Here is a 20,388-nt window from a genome sequence, read left to right as displayed (position 1 = left end):
CCGGGGCTCTTGAAACACTGGAGGCGTAGTGACGTACCAAGAATGGTTGTCTTAGGTCTGGCAGTACAACTTGCAGGGGAAGGCAGGTTTGCACACAGCTTGCTCAAGGGGAAAGCGGAGAAGTGCGAGGCTGACACTTGGGCAATAGATGGGCTGGATTGGCTGGTCAGTTTGTCGCTTCCTGTCCCAGGCTGGCCTTTCTTCTGGTCTGTTCGCGCTCTTCCCGCTGTCTGTCACCTCTCTCTTCTGTTTTGTCTTTCCTGCCTGCTTTTAAAGGCAGATGAACGAGTAACAATCTGCGTAGGCCTGCAGTCCTCACGGACAGAGTCGGTTTAGCTGGTCATATTTTGCCGACAAGTCGGACAGTTGTCCAAGACAAACAGTGTTACAGCCTGCTGATAAACCTAGATGCAACGTTTCGGGGATTGGAAGCTGCAATCATGGGGTTCCTCAAACCCAGCGAAAATACGTACCCTTCGATTTTATGAATTATAGCAAGCAGAATTGAAGGTAGGTATGCAAGGATCAGCCACAACGGTATGAATCCTTCATACTGATTTAACTGGATACCTTGACTGACCCGTGTCCATATGCTGCCAACGGGCACGAGAACCCTTTGGTCGTGGTTTCTAAAACTAGATCTGCATGATCAGGGGGCGATGGGGGTAGCCTAGTGGTTAAAACGTTCGCTCGTCATGACGAAGACTCGGGTTCGATCCCCCACATGGATACAATGTGTGAAGCCCATTTCTGGTTCCCCCGCAGTGTTATTGCTGGAATATTGCTAAAAGCGGCCCAAAACTAAACTCACTCACTCACCACATGATCATGGTGGTAGCTTTGTAAACAAAATACCCGGGCTCTGGGGTTTCGCCAACATCATGTTCGTCAATAACGTCATCACTTTGGAAGTCCACCAACAAGTGTCCAGATCAAAGTGCAATACTAATTCAACCTGCACCAGTATCAATTCACACAAAACCTGTTCCTTCATAAACACACATCAGTTAGTCTTCCACTGATGTTACCATCCAAACACCTGAGGTCCACAGTCCAACAAAGCCCATACCGTGTTTCCTTGGGGAACACCAAGAACCAGTTGACCGCTTGTCACCGCAGTATCCAGAGCTGTGTAAGCCTGACCAATGCTCACCTCGTGGTCAGCGCCACCTAACAAAACAACAACAAAATTTACCCATGCTTAGTGGAAGTAGACAGCAAAATTTAAGATTGCTAGAATTCAGCGCATAAAATGTCACACTGATGGAATGAAATATGATGATGGGGGTTTTAAGAGTGACCATGAAACCTCACACGGTGTCTGGGATGGCACTGAACAATGATGATTGGTCTTGGAATGGAATCGTACACAAATATCTACATAGGGTTGGTAATACATGCTGCAGTGTAAGGGTGGTTTCGCTGATCACTGTGGCAGTTCAAGATGATTCAGCCACGGAACAAATAAGCATTGTTTTCGTAACATATTATTCATTATTCCAGGCAACGTTGGTACAGATCCCCTGTGTAGAGTGGCCTCCCTTGCCAGTGAAGGATTCGCTGGGTGTGCATACAAGTGTCTCTAGGTGTAATTACCCTATTCATGGGTTTCCAAAATAGTAACTCTACAAACTGGTCGATTTTGGAATTTCCTCACATGTTCAGACAAAACCGCCGTAATATAACCTGCATATTGTTCAAAGCGGGGGGTTCAATCACCTCACTCGTCTCACCGGTGAGAGGGGCCTGATACAGCAATGTCCCAATGATGTACGTATTGTTCTCATCCCAGTGAACTTCCAGATCCTGAATACGTAGAGGGGTCACTCGGGCTGCACCGGCAATGTCAATCCTTGCCACGTCTTGCACGACGTTTTCTTGCGCGGGCAAAATAGAACTTGTATTACCTGAAATTGCAAATAAAGCTAACAATTGTTATAGCTTCAGTTACATTTACGTGATTCGCACCTGTGTCTTTAATTCCGGTTCAGACACAATAACACTATGGAATCCATGTCTGTATAATGTTCAGACACCTCAACCGGATTAACAGGTCTGGATTTGGGAATAAGGTATGGATACATTAATTGCGAAAAGAAGGTCGCCAGAAAGTGAGCCTCCCGGATTAACTGATGCGCTGATTTTTAATAAAGTATCACTTTGACAACTGAAGGTGCCCAGAAAACGATGTTTCTAGATTAACGGATGTCCGGATTTTCAAACAAAGACTGGACACTTTGACAAATAAAGGCGAGGTTTCTGGACTAATAGATATCCGGTTTGAGGAATGTATACAGAGGAATACAATATACAGTTTATAAACAGATGGTACCTCTACGCCTACTCACGCATTAATGGGGGTTGAGGTTTTGTATGATAGTTGAAATAGTTTCGTCGCTTCAATTGATACTTCCGTTACTAAGCTGGTTCCCGGCTCGCTTTGCACGCGCCAACTTGCGATAAGTGAGATTTCCGGTGACAAGCGTATATTCAAGGACCAGTTCTGGTTCAAAATTGAGCGACCGCCAAAAATGACGTTACTAGACCGGACCAAGTGTACAACCAAGCTTGTCTGTCACAGATGTTGACAGTCGTAATAGTTGGCTAATTTGGGGATGATTAGATCGGAAATTTATTATTCCTGAAAGCATTATCGGTTCCTTACTGTCAGTTGACAACCATGAGACCATTCGAAAGATATGAATCGGTAGTACTAAACAACGTAAGATCTTCGTACCCCATGGTTGATTGGTTCTTTAAAGCAACACTCAAATATATTCTACCTATCATGTAACGTATCGACTAGTACCTTATCGAATCCGGGCCAGACAAACAAGTGATTGATATTATGAGCACTGTCCGGTGCCAACACAGTGCCTTACCATCCGATACATTCCAGTGCCTTTACAACAGCTTATGTTACCAATTCTACCTAGGAAGCCCAAGGGGTGTTTTCATTTACTTCACGGATTTTGTTTTTAATGTCTAACTATTTTGAACATAATGTACTACCTGGAAACGTAATCTAAAAGTTTATTTCTTGGTTGTCTCTGTAGCATGACGTGATGTCGAAGGCGTTGATGACATTTGGATGTGTTTGGTCGAAGTCGTAATAGTCGTAGATGACTTCATAACCAGTCTGTAAAGTAAAGATACATACAATGCTTTCTGACATGGTGTTAATTATCACTGGCAGTGTTATTCATTGTAGAACAGTGCAGTAAATTGTTCCTGGTGACTGCAGGATCATTGGTGTGCTATATTAAACTCAGAGATCTGGAAGGTACGAGAGCCGCCCGGGATTTTCCAGTACAGTCTGACCAGGATATTATAGAAAGTTCCGGTTACACATTTATGTATAGATTGCTGGCGCGAGCCCAGTGAATAAGATCCGGGCTAGAATTGGTCTTCGGTAACCCATGCTTGTCGTAAAAGGCAACTAAAGAGATGGGGTGGTCAGGCTCGCTGACATGGTTGATACATGTCATCGTATCCCAATTGTGTAGATCGATGCTCATGACGTTGATTGTCTGGTCCAGGCTCGATTAATTACAGACCGCCGCCATATGGCGGGAATATTAAACAACAAACCAACCAAGCAGCAAGCATCTCATATCACAGAAAGACCAGCAATTCTGTGAAGATCACTCTCATCTTTTGCCTATTTTGGAAGTTTACCACATCTGTAGGGAGGTGTATTTCATCTCTGTCTGTATAATCATGATCACTGCTTATATATTATATTGGCATTGTATTTTCACTGGCCCTCTACTTTGCACTTCTATTGTACTTCCTCTGTGTTGAAGTGTAGAGGTTTATGTACTTAATTTTAGAATCGAATTGTTAACATTTCCTTTGTTGTTGTTGCTTGGTGTCTCACTGAATTCCGCTGAACTTATTGTTTGAACTTATCAACACGTAAAAATATCCTTGAATCATAGGAAGACATACTTCCTTCCATCATAGGTTATTGTTATGACAAACGTGAGCTTGTTTCGAAAAAACTAAATATTTCACTCGAATAACCAGGACGTAGCCAACACGTTTCACAGTCATCGCCACACATGGACTCAGCACATAAGTATTCATATGGAGAACAGAATCTCGATCCGCGTTACGAGCAGATGCTTAAACCACTTGGCTCTCTCACCAAGGGTTCTACCGCATGGAATTGTTTCACAGTTTATTAAGATTCATCAATAGCAGGGATGTTTTTGTATACGTCATGACGTACACGAGTAAGTATCGGCTAAACACCGCGGAGATCCGTGTCGGATCATGCTTGTCATAAGAACCTCATGCAGACATGGTTTAGAACTGATCTGTAGCCATTCATGCATGTCATAAGAACCTCATGCAGACATGGTTTAGAACTGATCCCCAGCAATTCATGCATGTCATAAGAACCTCATGCAGACATGGTTTAGAACTGTTCTCCAGCGATTCATGCATGTCATAAGAACCTCATGCAGACATGGTTTAGAACTGTTCTCCAGCGATTCATGCATGTCATAAGAACCTCATGCAGACATGGTTTAGAACTGATCCCCAGCAATTCATGCATGTCATAAGAACCTCACACAGACATGGTTTAGAACTGGTCTCCAGCGATTCATGCATGTCATAAGAACCTCATGCAGACATGGTTTAGAACTGGTCTCCAGCGATTCATGCATGCCATAAGAACCTCATGCAGACATGGTTTAGAACTGGTCTCCAGCGATTTATGCTTGTCATAAGAACCTCACACAGACATGGTTTAGAACTGATCTGTAGCCATTCATGCATGTCATAAGAACCTCATGCAGACATGGTTTAGAACTGATCCCCAGCAATTCATGCATGTCTTAAGAACCTCATGCAGACATGGTTTAGAACTGGTCTCCAGCAATTCATGCATGTCATAAGAACCTCATGCAGACATGGTTTAGAGCTGGTCTCCAGCAATTCATGCATGTCATAAGAACCTCATGCAGACATGGTTTAGAACTGGTCTCCAGCAGTCAATACTTGTCATAATATCCCGGGCAGATTAATATAAGGAGTGGTTTATCGTAAGTGGCATCTGACGGGATCGTTTGGCCGGCCTCGCTGACTTGTTTGCAGCACACAACCGTATCCAAGTTGGGTAGATTCCAATCCCGATGGAATACGTCATGTCGAGGGGATGGGTGGCAAGCAGTAGTCCACCTTGGGCATTAGTGCAGGACAAACCTATTTCCCTCAGTGTGACAATCATGTGTTGAAGAAAGGTATAAGACTATCCTTAACATGACGAAGGATTAGTTCCAGCTTGATGTGTTTGTTTATGTGTTGATTAACACCACACTCAGCAATATTCCCGCTATATGACGGCGGTCTGTAAATAGCCGAGTCATTCCATTGATCAGCAGCCTGAGCATCAATCTACGCAATTGATACGCAATTGAGATACGATGACACTTGACAACCAAGTCAGCAAGCCTGACCACCCGCTCCGTTAATCGTCTCTTACGAGAGGCATGGGTTGCTGAAGACCAAATTTAACTCGGATCTTCACAGGTTGATTTGAGAAGACGTCGCAAATGACGTTTATAAAGCCCACTCAGAATTGAGTCAATGTCTCTTCGTCGCTTCGAGAGAACTCACAGAAAAAGCATATATGTGGAACAGATAATGGCACTTTGTCAACATTGACAAACAAACTCAAGACATTTCATGCCTTTTGAGGATTATTTCAACAAATCTATAAACTGTTTTTTAGGCGACAGCAACAGTCATCAGGGGCGTAGCTACCATTATAAAAAAGAGCCCGGGCTTACACATGATTGTTGATAAAATGGTTGGGCAAGCCCTGAATGCTATCTAAATATACTATTCACACTTTGCTAAGGATCAAATCATGGATTCAACAGAAAACTATGATGTGGGGTCAAATTTGGTTTAAATATCTAAGCTTATTGTAAGCATGGATCTTAGGTTTCAGTATGTCATTTCATCTTGTGGATCCCATACCTGCTATTTACAGGTGTTATGTACTTGTCAATGACTCGTTCCATGATTTGCAAAATTTTTGATTGGTGCCATGAAGACCATTTTGATGGTTACTCATGTATCAAGTGCATAAGGTTACATTAAACTGACTGTTTGCTTAAAGAGGGGTTACCATATTATTATTTTTCCAGTTTTAAATGGATACAATTTCAAATTATGAATCTACATTTGTGAAGTTTTTTATCCTTAGCAAAGTGTGAGTATATAAAGTTTTGCAACCTAGCGGGCTTACATGAAAAACATGGTTTGCTACGCGCCTGGTCATATTGATTTGTAAGACAAGCGGCATATCTTCATAATATAAAATGCGTTGTCTCACTAGATCACACAACGCAGATGACAAAAAATAAACTTACTGTTGGTTCTGTTATGTATAGTCTGACAGGCGTGTCCGTGCTGTCGGGGTCGGTGCCAATGTCGTTAGCACTATGCCAGTCATGCTGCAGATGTCGCAGATGTAGAATCTGGGTTTTGTAAAAGAAGGTTATGCAATTATTTACAACAAGAAGATGGAGCATGCTTCACCCGTAACGAAGAATAATATGATTGAAGCAAGTATTTAAAGAATAACATTGGACATGTTAAAATGTAAAATGTTGTGAAAGACTAACATATGACGACCTTTCGCTGGCATATTGTTTCCGTATCTTCTGTAAATACGTTGTGAAATGTTTGCAAACTTACGCTCATGAAATAGATCTCAAATGTTGTAAGGATGCTACTTTAATCCTATATCGTCCATTTTGAATTTATAATGAGGTCCATGGTTTGTGAGTCTATTGTTAGATGATGTGTCTTTGTCTCAGGTCTATAGTGAGATCTATGGTGTGAACATCTGGTGTGTCTATTTTTAGACCATCAGTCTTTGTCTCAGGTCTATATTGAGATCTATGGTGTGTACACCTGGTGTGTCTATTTTGTAGACTCGGGTGGGTAATAAAAGGTCCCCCGAACAGCCCCATGGCATACACAGTTTCAGTCACTACACCTAGTGATTACACATTGTGGATATACCAGAGTGTATTTCTCATTGGATTATACTGTGTACACTGGATTACTGATCAACCTTGGATTATACTGTTTACTGGATATATATTTTCATCAGCCTCTCAACTACACATCTCTGGAGTAATTAAACATTGTGTATATTTCTCACTGGATTACAAAACATCTTTGGATTATACAATAGAATCACTACACATACTACCAGTGTATTTCTCTTTTATCTCAAAGCGAGCGCCCGTTATCGCAGTATCAATTCCCGTCTGACTAACTATAACTATTAAAAATGTGAAATTCAAATGTATACAACGTCCTACCTTCAGTCCTTACATTGTAACACAGAATACATTGTAACACAGATTAAAATTTACATCATCATCAGATTGAACGAGTGTTTGGGATAAAGTGTACATGAAGTCAACTTACCTCTGTTCATCATATCCATTGTTGAGGCAAACAGTGGTGGTAAATCTAGATGTTTAGAGGGGTTGGAACAAGTAACCCATTCATGTGAAGAAACAGATTGATTCATACTGTACTCCAACAATGAATGACTCATTTGCCCACCCGTAAGTCCGACCTACAGCCATTCAAAGCTATGTTTACGGGAAGGGAATCCCCTCTCCCACCCAAGCATGAAGATTAAGAAAACAAGCGTATAATGGAGTGAAAAATAAATAACTTCAAATACATGTTACCGAGTGTCCATGTTAATACTTTCTTTTAATTTACGACAGCCTCCGAGTGAGGTGTGCCATGTTCATTCTGCCATAACATTGCCTCTCCCTACGTTCAATGAACCGATAAGCATGACGGCCTTCACGCCCATTGAAGAAACCAGGTCATAGACCGCGTCCCCCGCCGCCATTTTGAAAAAAAATGATAAATAAATAGATTTAAACAAATAACAAAGTCCTAGCCATGCCCGCCGATGAAAAAAACTGAGTGAAATGTTGAAACTCATAGCGAAATCACACACAGCATGCTTCTCACCAAAGTATCCCATGTAGAACGAGTCACCATGAACTTACTTTAAAAATCCCACATAATCATATGAATAAATACAGCCCGATACACACACAGAATACAACCTATAGATAGTTGATTACACATGACTCGTATATACCATGAGCCTACTTTAAAACTCACACACAATCACATGAATAAACACAGCCTGATACACACACACAGGATACGATCGATAGAAAGTTGACATGACTCCCGTTTGCCACGAATCATTAAATCCCAACACAATAAACACATATAGTCAGAACCTTTCCCTAGATTCATCGTTTTTTTCTAAACTATAGCTTGCATAAAACCAATTTTAGTGCGTAGATGTACTCGCATTGTTAACATGTGTACTCACGATACTGTCGTCAACAACATTATTCACACAATACGTTCATACGCAAAAATACTCACAAATTAGAATAGAGAATGATCCATCACATAAATTCCACACCTACTGTGCTGTTTTAAACGGTCATGAAACCGCCAGAATACCTAAACACGCACAGCACAACATACCGGCTGCACACGGCGGTGAACAAAGAGCATTCAAGCTTGGCGCCAACAGCCCCTGCCTAAAACCGCTTCTGCCAAACCGGTTCGCAAAAGGGTCTATCAAACCGGTTCGCAAACGGTTCTGACTCAAAATGGCTACATGTCCAAACCGGCTACATGTCCAAAACGGTTATGTAGACCAAAAATGGCTTTACAACACTAGTGTAATAGCTTATGTATTTATAAACCGTTTATATATATATTTATATAAATATATTCATTACAGATCATTAAAACTGTTGTTGTATTCAATACAATGAACTGTAACAGTTGTTGTATTCAATACAATGAACTGTAACAGTTGTTATCTTCAATACCATGAACTGAAACAGTTGTTACATTGTATTCAATCAACAGGAATGACGATTAAACTGAAACTTGTATGTCTGATACTAGTATGATCATGTTAAACATTTTCGTGGATTCAGAGAAATAGGGTTGAAATTGGTATTATAAAAACCAAGAATTGTACAACAGTTGTTTTATGTCAATCCTCCAGCAATACATTCAGTGAGTCTAGTACACTCTTAGCAGCTCTATGGCGGTGGTCTGTACATAATGTACATAATCGAGCCTGGACCAGACAATCCAGTGATCAACAGCATGAGCGTCATTCTACACCATCTCCCATGTGTCAGCCAGCGAGCCTGACCACCCGATCCCGTTAGTCACCTCTTATGACAAGCATGGGTTACTGAAGGGTAACCCAGAGGTACAATACATTAAGAAACAAGAGAGATATACAGATTTCATTGTTTATTAGCTCCGTTTCAAATGAGTAGACATTAGGATAGGAGCTCTCCCAAATGCCTACTTTACATCTGTTGTCTTATTACCCTTCATCATCATCCACCTGTCCTTCACTCTCTTCATCAGATGTTATGTCTTCATCTTCGGTCATGCCTTCGACCCAAGACTTATATTGGTACAATTTTGAAATCACTTCATGATACATATTATTTGTGTCTTTTACTCGTTTCAGTATTCCTTGTGTCTTTGGACCATACTGCATATGGTACAGATAAGTAATAAATCGGGCATACGTCTCTTTAAACGTGCTCCAGATCAATTTGTTCAGTTTGGCTTGAATCATGTCTTCGTTTAAACCTCTTTTTATGTACAGCTGTCGTTTCTCATCCAAAAAGTCTTTATTCAGCTCACGCGTACGTGAATACATTTGTCTTATACCTTGCTCTTCGAGATCAGCCATCTTATTTTTCCTGTTGCCATGTGTGACATCGCTTAATGATTCAACATCATCGTCCTCATTTTCCATTTCAGGACATTGTTTATCGTGTAAATGTCTTTGTAAGTTATGGTTAGTGCTAAACACTTGACCACAATAGTCACAATCCACCAGAGGACGTGGTCTCTTTACAGGTGAGAAGTTGTTGTCTTCCTCCCACTGCCTTTTCACTTGGGGTATCCCAGGAGGACCCACTGAAGACTTTTCAGGACACCAGTTTCTTCTGTGTTTTTGCAAATCTTGCACATCTTGAAACACGAGTCCACAGGCATCACAAGACGGCATGGTTGAGAGGTTTTCTTCACACGTCTGCTCACGCTGAACATCTAACTCGGACTGAATTGTCCTGGCTTGGAGGTGTCCTTTTAAACTGAATGCATTGGGACAAAGTCGCCTATGGGGAGGTGTTTGGGGTTTTAGATCAACCAACAAGTAGCCATAAGGCTTCTGGGTAGCCCTTTGAAACGGCTCCATGAAATGGTCTGTGTTACCTGGATACATTTGCCTCGCCAAAGTCATGATGGGTTGTTGATCGATAGGGTTGTTGAACAGAAGCAGATAATGACAGTTTCTTCGTTGTGTGGGATCCTTACTGAAATACAAATTCTGGTTCAAGGCGATCACTGAGAGATTACGATGATGACTTCCTTCCGTAAACAGATCTGTAATGCGTGGATCTTTGCTGGCAGTAGACATTAAGTCATCGAGGATAACCACGTTCACCACACTGGGGTCTAGAAATGCATCCTTTTCGAGATCAGAAGGAATGCCTTGATGAAATTCCACATAGGGATAAACATGGGTTTGAATGGCATTATACAAGGGCTGCCATCGTTTGTAGAGCCATATAATACGTTCAGGATAAGGTTTAATGTTCATCCTTTCTAGAATCTGTTTCACTAAGTAGGTTTTCCCACAGGAGGTTGGCCCTGAGACAATCATGGTGAAGGGGTGAATCAGTCTACATTCTTCCAATGACTGGGTAATACTTTCTGACGAATGTGGTTGCTGCTGCTGCTGCTGCTGCTGCTGCTGTGGAGGAGGAGGAGGAGGAGAGGGTGGTGACGGCTGCTACTGCTGCTGCTGCTGCTGCTGCTGCTGCTTGATATCTTTTGGATGTTTTGTTCGAATATGACGGGACAAGTCATGAGCCCAAACATATTGTTTGGAGCATACGGGACAGGGATGCATAATAATGTTCACACGTCAACAGTCCTACTACAAATGACACATTTAGCCTTTTGTCTCTATTTAAAAATATGTTTTCATTCGCTTTGTGTTTTCCCTATTGACGGCACTTTCCCTTTCTCTCTTTAACTTGGCTTTAGCTTGTTCGACCACTTGTTGAGTAGGGGTAACGAAATTAATCTTAGGTTGTTCTGTGGTTTCTGGTTTTTGTTTGTCTTTCTTCCACTCTGGATCATACAGTTCCAAATATCGTTCAACAGACAACATGGCAGATTTTTCTCCTCCACGTGTTATAGAATGATAAGGGTCTCCTTTCCCTTCAGCCCTGAGCATGTAAAATCGTGTCCATTTTTCGGCATCCGGTACGAAGAGTTTGTATCGTGGATTATTCATGATGAAAACGGGAGCGGTCTGAGGTGATGCGTCACTGTCACTGGTCCACGGCTAAATGAAGTTAGATAGTCCTTGTGGCCTGTTATATAGATATCTTCATTGACCTTGGGCTTGGTATAGCTTTCAACGTCGCTGCCAGGATGGTTCGGATGCACTACTATGACAAACTAAACCAGGTGTACCAAACATACTAAGCCAATGCTCTATCATACAACCAGGCATTTTGAATGGCCTCATCTCTAAGTGCATTGACAAACTGTGGTTTCAAAACAAATACTACGATTGGCATGTTGCTGGCAAAAAAGACTCTTCCACCTACTGTCTGTCGTCCACAGGGGGTGAACTAATCTTCGTAACACCGCTAGATAGTTATTTCTATCATTTTTCCTCAGGAAACGACGCCTTTCATATCGAGTCACTGGTAATCTTCCCTTTAATAACCTATTGATAATACCATTGATGGCAAGAATCTGTTCTCTGTTCATTTCTAAGATGTCTTGTCGAATCTCCTCAATGTCTTGAAACATTAACATGAACCTTAAAAATTCGTAATGCTTCAACACGTACCTAGCCATACTATTTCAAGCAAACAAACTCTTATCGCGGTTGGGATCTCAGTGAGATTAGTATTGAGTCAACCTCTATTTATACTATACATAGACAACCAAGGCAGACATACTCTTAACATTGATTTATTTCCAATAGTCACACATTTTACATCACACTCTTGGTTGCAAATCCACATGACTACCCCAACGGGTCACCTCTTTCTGAGGTACTCCCACCAGGGCCAAATACGGACAATCTGGAGACCATTTTTCATGTTCGGCCCAGGGATCATCATCTACTTCCCAGTTCTTGAGAACGAGACCACATTGAAAACACTTGCAAGCGTCCCCTCTGATTAAGTACACAAATCCTGCCTGAGCCATGTGACTAGGACTCTGTTTCATCTGCACTGGCCAGTCTTTAAACGAATCGAGTCTTTTCTGGAATGAAGTCCATTCAGTCTTGATTGCACAGCAATCGGCAACGACAGTCTTGTCGAATGGGTAATGTCCACACACATCCATGATATCCCAGACCAATGGTAACACGTCCACACAGTACAACGTCTAAACCAAGAATGGCTTTACACCCAGTAACTGTAGTCACTAGGGTTGCAAAAGGAACACTGGAAGTATCCCATCTGGTTTTGATGATCGTCCTGAAGCATACAGGGTACCATGTCCTTCAGTTCTGGCACAAAGTCTGACATGACTCTTACACAATCTACCAGCTTTTCCCACTGATCTAGGGACAACAGAATACATTGGTTGGTAGGTATCACTCTACCACTTTTCTGATCATTCTCCCACTGTCGCACATCAATACCATTGTCGTCCCAGGAAACGTACATGTTCCCTCCAACATGGACGTGTGAGTACCTTCCCTGCTGTTTCAGCTGCACGTGAACACTAGACACTTCAAGCCAGTGTTTCAAGGTAAGCACAATGCCTCGTTTGGTTGGGTAGCACTTGCCACTCGGGTATACTTCGTACTTCCTCACATGAATTTCTAGTTTTCCATTCCATGTCTTGGCTGTCACATAGACGTCGTCCCCTAGATGTAAATGGCATCTGGGATTTGGAAGTGTTAACAGGGCTTCGTTATCACAACTCTCACGGTGAACGGCTTCCATCTTCGAGGTAAACAGCTATCAGTAGAGTCAAGAACATAAGATCCGTACGTAGCCCGACTGAAGTCAGAATGATATGGAGGACTGTTCGGGGGGGACTTTATATACCCACCCGAGTCTAAAAATAGACCTGAGACAAAGACTCATCATCTAAAAATAGACACACCAGATGTTCACACCATAGATCTCACTATAGACCTGAGACAAAGACTCACCATCTAACAATAGACACACCAGGTGTCCAGGTGTCTCATTATAAATTCAAAATGGACGATATAGGATTAAAGTAGCATCCTTACAACACTCAAATGTGACATTAAGACCACGGAGACTCTCATAGTCCGCCCGAACCGCTGATTACACATCACAGGCCATTCCACGGACTGTTCGCTGGAAAGGAGTGAAAGACTAATCCATATATCTTCATAATAGATAATACTATTGAAGTCAAAGTTAATCATAGCTATAACTCTCTCTGGGTTGGAAAATATATCAGACACTTAAAGGAGACATACAGTAAAATATTATAATTGAATCACTTTTAAGGCATATCAAACGACGTGAAGAAGAAATATTTTTTCAAAAGTCAATATTAATAGCAAAAAGACCCCGTTAAAAGACTACTCTCATTCCGGAAACTACCGAGAATTAAGAGCAGAGTTGTTATCACGTGACCTGACGTCATAGTAGCCATGGCTGACATGCAGCAGATTGCTCTTTCACGTTATAGAGTCTAGAAGTTCCGCGATGGCATCGCCAGACAATAACACCAACGTAAAGCTTTGAATGCATATGAACGTTCGCTCAGTGGCTTACAAATATTCGTCCATACCAATATGATCCCGTTGTTAGTAAACATAACCAGGACAGTAGCGAAAAAGTCAGGACCAGCTGTCAAGTGAAGACATCAATATAAATGTTATAACAGAAATGATAATGCCCTATTTCAGTGCTGGTCCACTGAGATACTATGACGCAGGAGTTAATGATATTTTGTACATTTGACATGGCGGTAAGATAAATCACGTTGGAAACTTCTCCCTCGGTAATACGGTCTGATGTACCCTTTGTAGCAGTGTCATCATCCGTCTTCTATCGGCTCGGGTGACACTGACACGAGTGTACATCAGACCGTAGTACCCAAGGGAGATGTTTACAACGTATTTATCTTACCGCCATGTCAAATGTACAAAATATCACTTTATTTTATTTTGAAAATCGATAAGCTCGCTACCGACTATCATTCGTCACCACTCGCTCCTTTCCGTAACCTCCAAGAAGACTCGGCTTGTCCCGGAATAACAAGACTGGGTCACGAATGTACCGACTATATGACATGTAGCAAAATGGCGTCTGCCCCTCGACTGGATATTTAAATTCAGTGAAACATATTCTCACAAGCTAAACACTGCTATAAAAATAGTTAATATTGTTTAGGTTGAGTGTGTAAACGATTCAATGTATGAATAGTTTAAATAAAGAAGTGAAAGTCAGTGAAATAAATGTGCACATAGTGAACTGAAAAAACAGCTAATTGAACGGGTTTCGAACTCCGTGCATTGCATACGTCAGATTATGACGTCATACGATTGTTAGCAATACACCTTCTCAGCTGCCGGCTTGGGTAACACTGCTACAAAGATGCAAACATCAGACCGTATTCCCCTCGAGAGAAGCACACAACTTATATTGTTAAATCGTCATTGACCAATGAAATTGAGGTATTTTACATGAAAGTAAGATAAAGTCCACTGTCTTTGATTAATGCACCTAATGCCAAGCCCCGAGTCAGATAACAGGGCATAACAATTGTGGCACGTCTCATGCCACGACGCGACCAGAGCATCGAACCTTCAACCTTCCGCCTTCCAGGCTCATACTCGTACGCGGGTGCTGTTTGAACAGATCGAGGAGGGGCACAAGGAGAATAAAAAAGTAAGTTGGGAGATGAAGTGAAGCATGGCATTATAGGTGAGTGAAATAGTCTGCTTTAATTCCCCTTTGAACAATATTCCAGGGTGTCACTTCTCTAGGACAAAACAGTTCTAGGTTGAAATCTCATATTTCATAGACATTAACAGCCTGAAGTAAACCCTCGGGCACATGTATGGTGTTGTTAAACCTTGAAATGTAATCGCAAATCTGTTTTAAAACCCATGGTCAAATATTTCTGGCATGTCTGAAGGACATAGCTCTACACAACGAAATGATAATTCGTGTATTGGGGAGCAAGTTTGAAGGAAAAGACTTAAGGAATCGACATAAACGATGGATGGAGCTGTTTAACTCAAGGCTTACCTGTTCTGAACAGAGCTTACTTGTCCTGAACAGAGCGTATAGGTGCTGAACAGAACTTTCATGTCCTGGACAGAACTTCCCTGTCCTGAACAGAGCGTACCTGTCCTGAACAGAACTTACCTGTCCTGAACAGAGCTTACTTGCCCTGGACAGAACTTACCCGTCCTGAACAGAACTTACTTGTCCTGAACAGAACGTACCTGTCCTGAACAGAACTTACCTGTCCTGAACAGAGCGTATATGTGCTGAACAGAGCGTACCTGTCCTGAACAGAGCGTACCTGTGCTGAACAGAGCTTAACTGTCCTGGACAGAACGTACTTGTCCTGAATAAGCATACGATGAATCCAGGCTGAACATTTCCTCTGGCTGCTTCAGTCTCAGTGATGACGTTGACGTATTTCTAGTTGCATCCCAGGTATTGTTCTGTATGGGAAAGATGTTGCAGCGAGGGAAGTCTTTGTAAATAACATAAGCCACTCCTGAAATATAAGCGTCAACATTAATATAGCGTTGTTATGGACAAACAATCTGAAATTTTTAATAAAATTCACATAAAATACGTCAACATGGAAACGTACTGACTGGAGAAAGAAAATAATTCTGCTGAAATTATGAAATTATACATCTCACTTGGTCAACAGTGTGATTGTATGGTTGTTTTATATAAAAACAAATGTACTGCATCTTTTATACATGCAATATTAAGTGCATGATTGTTTTATGAATGCAGCCCTTCATATATGTTTAAACCGTAAGCCATGTTTCACAGACGTATCAATCCTTGGAGCCATTAACCTGTTCATTTAACCCTGTCGCTAGCTTTTCCCGTCAACCCTCTGTTCCTCTCTCTCACACACACACACACACACACACACACACACACACACACACACACACACACACACACACACACACACACACACACACACACACACACACACACACACACACACACACACACACACACACACACACACACACACACACACACACACACACACACCATCCACTTCTACCATCCCTTCTTCTCCCCCAGGTCCCTGGGGCATATGTACACCTGTGTTGAAGTCGTGAATCTCGGTGATAGCGTCCAGGGTGTTGTAGTGGTTGTCTTTGTGTGTGGGGCGGTGGTCCCAGCGGACGAGTTGGAGGTTGTAGTCATACCACACCTATCACACACAATCCGGTTCGTCATTATGATTTCTGCAGAGCAGTCTTAATTATGTTTAAACAGTCAATATGATCGGCAAAGGACAGAAATAGAGTATTTTTTTTTCAGTGGAGATATATAGAGAATACTACACGAGATCTCATTACATACGAATTATACGAAACGAGTGTCCTTCCTATGGTATCTGACCGAGCGAAAGCGAAAGCGAAAGCATAGGGTCACGAGTTTCGTGTAATTCGTATGTAATAATACCGAGTGTGGTATTTTATTTATTACCCACGTCTTACATGCATTAAATTGACAAAAAAGCGTATTTTTGTTATGTTTTTGGTTTCAAACCGAAACCGGTTTCATAAAGTGGTTGCGGAAGAGTTTTGTACGGTAGTACAATATTTGCGTGACGTCACACTGCAATGACGTCACTGCCTTGGTAACCGACGTCACGATGCATGTCAGTTGTCATCGCCTCGTACAGCCTCCTACAGAAAACTACTCCGTAGCACCTCGTTTCTTGGTTTCCAGTTGCTTCATTCGGCTAACATCACTGGTGGAAACATTGCGTTTATGTTTTTCAACAGATATAATGTCTCAGTTCGACTCAAAATTAAACAGCGACGCGGCAACGTTTGCAATGTTTACATTCCCACAATGCATTTAAGTTGTAGAATGAATGAATTCACGCGTTTGTTATGAATGAAAAAATAGTAACGTCAGAATGTGACCTAATTGAGAGGTCATCGGTTATCCAATCAAATCGTTAGAATCTCAGGTCAAGTTGTTACGACACAGGTCAACGCGATACGACACTCGTGTAACGTACGAGATTAGTATGCAACCACCCATACGTTGACCACGTGGGTAATAAATATATATTATGAGTTGTTTACTGGTCACGAAGAGGACATGGGTCGATGTACCCTCTATGTCTGTTTATATTCCCTGCCTCCGAAAAACTTAGAGGGTACCTCAACCCATGGGCCCCGAGGGACCAGTGAATAACGTATTTAACTTACTGAACACCTCAATGTTTAATTCTGAACTTTTTGAAGAACAGGTGTAGGATCATAATAATTAGTACCAGAGTTAGGCAATTAGCCATTACCGACAACGGCAGACACGAAAAATACATTTAGAGTTATCTCCCTTCCATCGATCTGCATTTGCAAAACATCGGTAATTTCCGTACATCATGCGTGACTCAATTGTTCGTGATAGAGAATTACCAAACACGAAGTACCAAATGAATCCCACAGTTCGGCATTCCCAGCGGGTAACATCGAAAATGTTGCGAGCTTGAAAGCTGGGTACATTGAAAATAATAGAAGAACGTTTAGCCAATCAGAAAACGGCATTAATGTGTGAGGAAAGGTAAAATCACTAATCATAACAATTCAAGAAACAGCGTGACTGATTTCTGTTATCTGGTTTCAAATTTTCAAGATGTTTTCAGACACAAGCCTCGCTTTTTTTTCCTTTCGGAAGTTCACGAACACTAGGTGATTTTCACTGAACTCTTCATTAAGCCTGCCCGCTGTTTTTGCCCTTTGCCCAAATAATCTGTCAATAATAGGTAAATAATAGGCAGATAATAGGCAAGTAATAGGCAGATAATCGAAACTGAGACATCTCCGTCCTCGACGTTTTACAAATTGACTTTGATTTGCGTAATTGTACATAGTTTGTTTCTGGAAACTCGACCAGAAATGTGATTTATTTCCATGATGACCAGGGGCGGTGGCGTAGCCTAGTGGTTAAAGTGTTTGCTCGTCAAGCTGAAGACCCGGGTTTGATTCCCAACATGGATATGTGAAGGATATGGATATGTTGATAGACCGCCGCAAAAAAATAAATAAAAAAAAGCTGGGACATTACTGGGTGCGGCGTTAAACAACGAACAAATCAAAACCAACTCACGTCTTCTTGGTAAACCATCTGTTCGCTGAGATGTGTTACCTCCTGTCTGTACCGGTACTTTGGCCCCAGCTGCGGCATGCGGCGTGTCTGACGGCGGCCTTCACAGGCCACACCTACTGGCGTCTAAACATTACGAGGTACAGTTGGTAAAACCTCAATATATATTGGCAGATAATTGGATGTGTAAAAGTAATTATATGTATCATGAGCATTTGTTTTATAGGCGTGATAAAAGAAGGACAACTCTTTTGAACAAACGTGATGAAGAAAGTTCAGGAGTGACGTGCGCGTTGGAAACAAAGGTGTCCAAGAATGAAGTTGTCGTTGGTAAAAGGCACATGTGTTCATGGGTTAAATGGGCGCCAACTTCACCCCTCTGAACATTCTTATTTTGGTAGAAGAAGCATTTGTTCATGATTGAAGCTGACTTTGATAAGAGGCACAGGTGTTCATGAATAAAGTTGGTGTTGGTAAAGGCACAGGTGTTCAAAAGTTGAATGGGCGCCCACGTCACCCCCTCTGAAACAAATGGTCACGATACATTTTTTAGTTTGGTAAACGAAGCATGTGTTCACGAGTGAAGCTGACTTTGGTAAAAGGCACAGATGTTCATGAATAAAGTTGGTGTTGATAAAGGCACATATGTTCATGAATAAAGTTGGTGTTGGTAAAGGCACAGTTGTTCATGAATAAAGTTGGTGTTGGTAAAAGGCACAGGTGTTCATGAATAAAGTTGACGCTGGTAAAAGGGAGCAGATATTCTTGACATAAAGTCGTGTTTTTGTCTTTGAAAGAAACAGGGATACATCACCGATGGAACCCTCAAGATAATCAACCAGTGATCACAATAGTTTCCCTCCGGTTTCTTTTACCAAACGAGGGTGGTGGGGTAGACGTGTGGCCAAAGCCTTCATCCGTCATGCCGAATACGTATATTCCCCCATATGAGTAAAATATGTGAAGCCCATTGCTGGTGTAGCCCGCCAGGATGATGCTGGAATAGTGCTAAAAGCGGCGAAAAAGGATACTCACTCCCTTCCTATTCCAAACAACTAACCTGCAAAACTGTTATGTCAGTGAGATAGCTCTTGAAGCCAGTATAGTCATATATATGATGAAAGCTCGAATCCGGTCCGGGGCCCAGCAAATTCTGGTAGCCGACGATTTCAGCCCTGACCGGGATTCCAGGAGAACCGTCTGCTGTTGTCCAGTTGAAAACTGAAACAAGTCATAAGGATCTTCTATATACCAGGTGTAACCTTTGAGCTGAGACAGTTGCCTAACATCCTCGATATTCGCCCACTTCGCCTTGGGCAAAATAGACCTCCATGTATCGACTGACTGACTGAGTTAACTTTTACGCCGCTTTTAGCAATATTCCAGCAATATCACGGCGGGGGACACCAGAAATGGGCTTAACACATTGTGCCCATGTGGGGAATCGAACCCGGGTCTTCGGCGTAACGAGCCAACGCTTTAACCACTAGGCTACCCCACCGCCCCTCCATGTATCGAACTACTAATCATATTTATGCTGAACATCCCAATGTTGGGGGCAAGGATGGCGAGCTGTCGAAGGCGCTGGTCTAGTAATCGAAAGGTGCCGTGATCGAACCCGTGACCGGGATCGAAGTCTTGTGACCGGGTGTATAAACCTTGGAGCTAACATTACTTGCAGGCTCTTAGTATTGTCACAACCCTTGGTGTGCAGTACACAACCCTGTGCACTTAAATGAACCCACTCATCCGATGGTAGGTGACCAGATAGTACACACCCGAACACGTGCAGACACCTAGTTGCGGGTATAGTAATGTGCAGTGTCACTGGACAAAATACTGTGACTATGTGTCCCAGTTCACCCAGCTGCAAATAGGTACCTTGTGAGGATGGGTCTGT

General features: G+C 42.0%; 1 protein-coding gene across 1 annotated transcript; it reads right to left on the bottom strand.

The window, feature by feature from the left end:
* Positions 1–51: 51 nt before the first annotated feature.
* On the bottom strand, positions 52–18,569 carry LOC124271937. The gene is made up of 7 exons (XM_046707110.1): positions 18,492–18,569; positions 16,464–16,575; positions 15,725–15,885; positions 12,764–13,109; positions 1,734–1,907; positions 1,070–1,170; positions 52–264 (listed from the first exon to the last, which is right to left on the bottom strand). The coding sequence occupies exons 1-7, from the start codon at positions 18,567–18,569 to the stop codon at positions 52–54; spliced, it is 1,185 nt and encodes a 394-aa protein (XP_046563066.1).
* Positions 18,570–20,388: the final 1,819 nt, after the last annotated feature.

The sequence above is a fragment of the Haliotis rubra genome, unplaced genomic scaffold, assembly GCF_003918875.1.
Source record: "Haliotis rubra isolate DU_JTF1 unplaced genomic scaffold, ASM391887v1 Scf1645, whole genome shotgun sequence".
In the NCBI taxonomy this organism is placed as follows: domain Eukaryota; kingdom Metazoa; phylum Mollusca; class Gastropoda; order Lepetellida; family Haliotidae; genus Haliotis; species Haliotis rubra.
This window is presented reverse-complemented; position numbering and strand designations above follow the sequence as displayed.

Coding starts and splice junctions, on each gene's coding strand:
- LOC124271937 (XM_046707110.1), bottom strand. CDS start 18,569: ATGCCGCAGCTGGGGCCAAAGTACCGGTACAGACAGGAGGTAACACAT. Junction 1,171..1,733: donor GTATCAGGCCCCTCTCACCG/GTGAGACGAGTG, acceptor TTGTTTTGTTAG/GTGGCGCTGACCACGAGGTG. Junction 265..1,069: donor GTGTTCCCCAAGGAAACACG/GTATGGGCTTTG, acceptor CTTTAAAAGCAG/GCAGGAAAGACAAAACAGAA.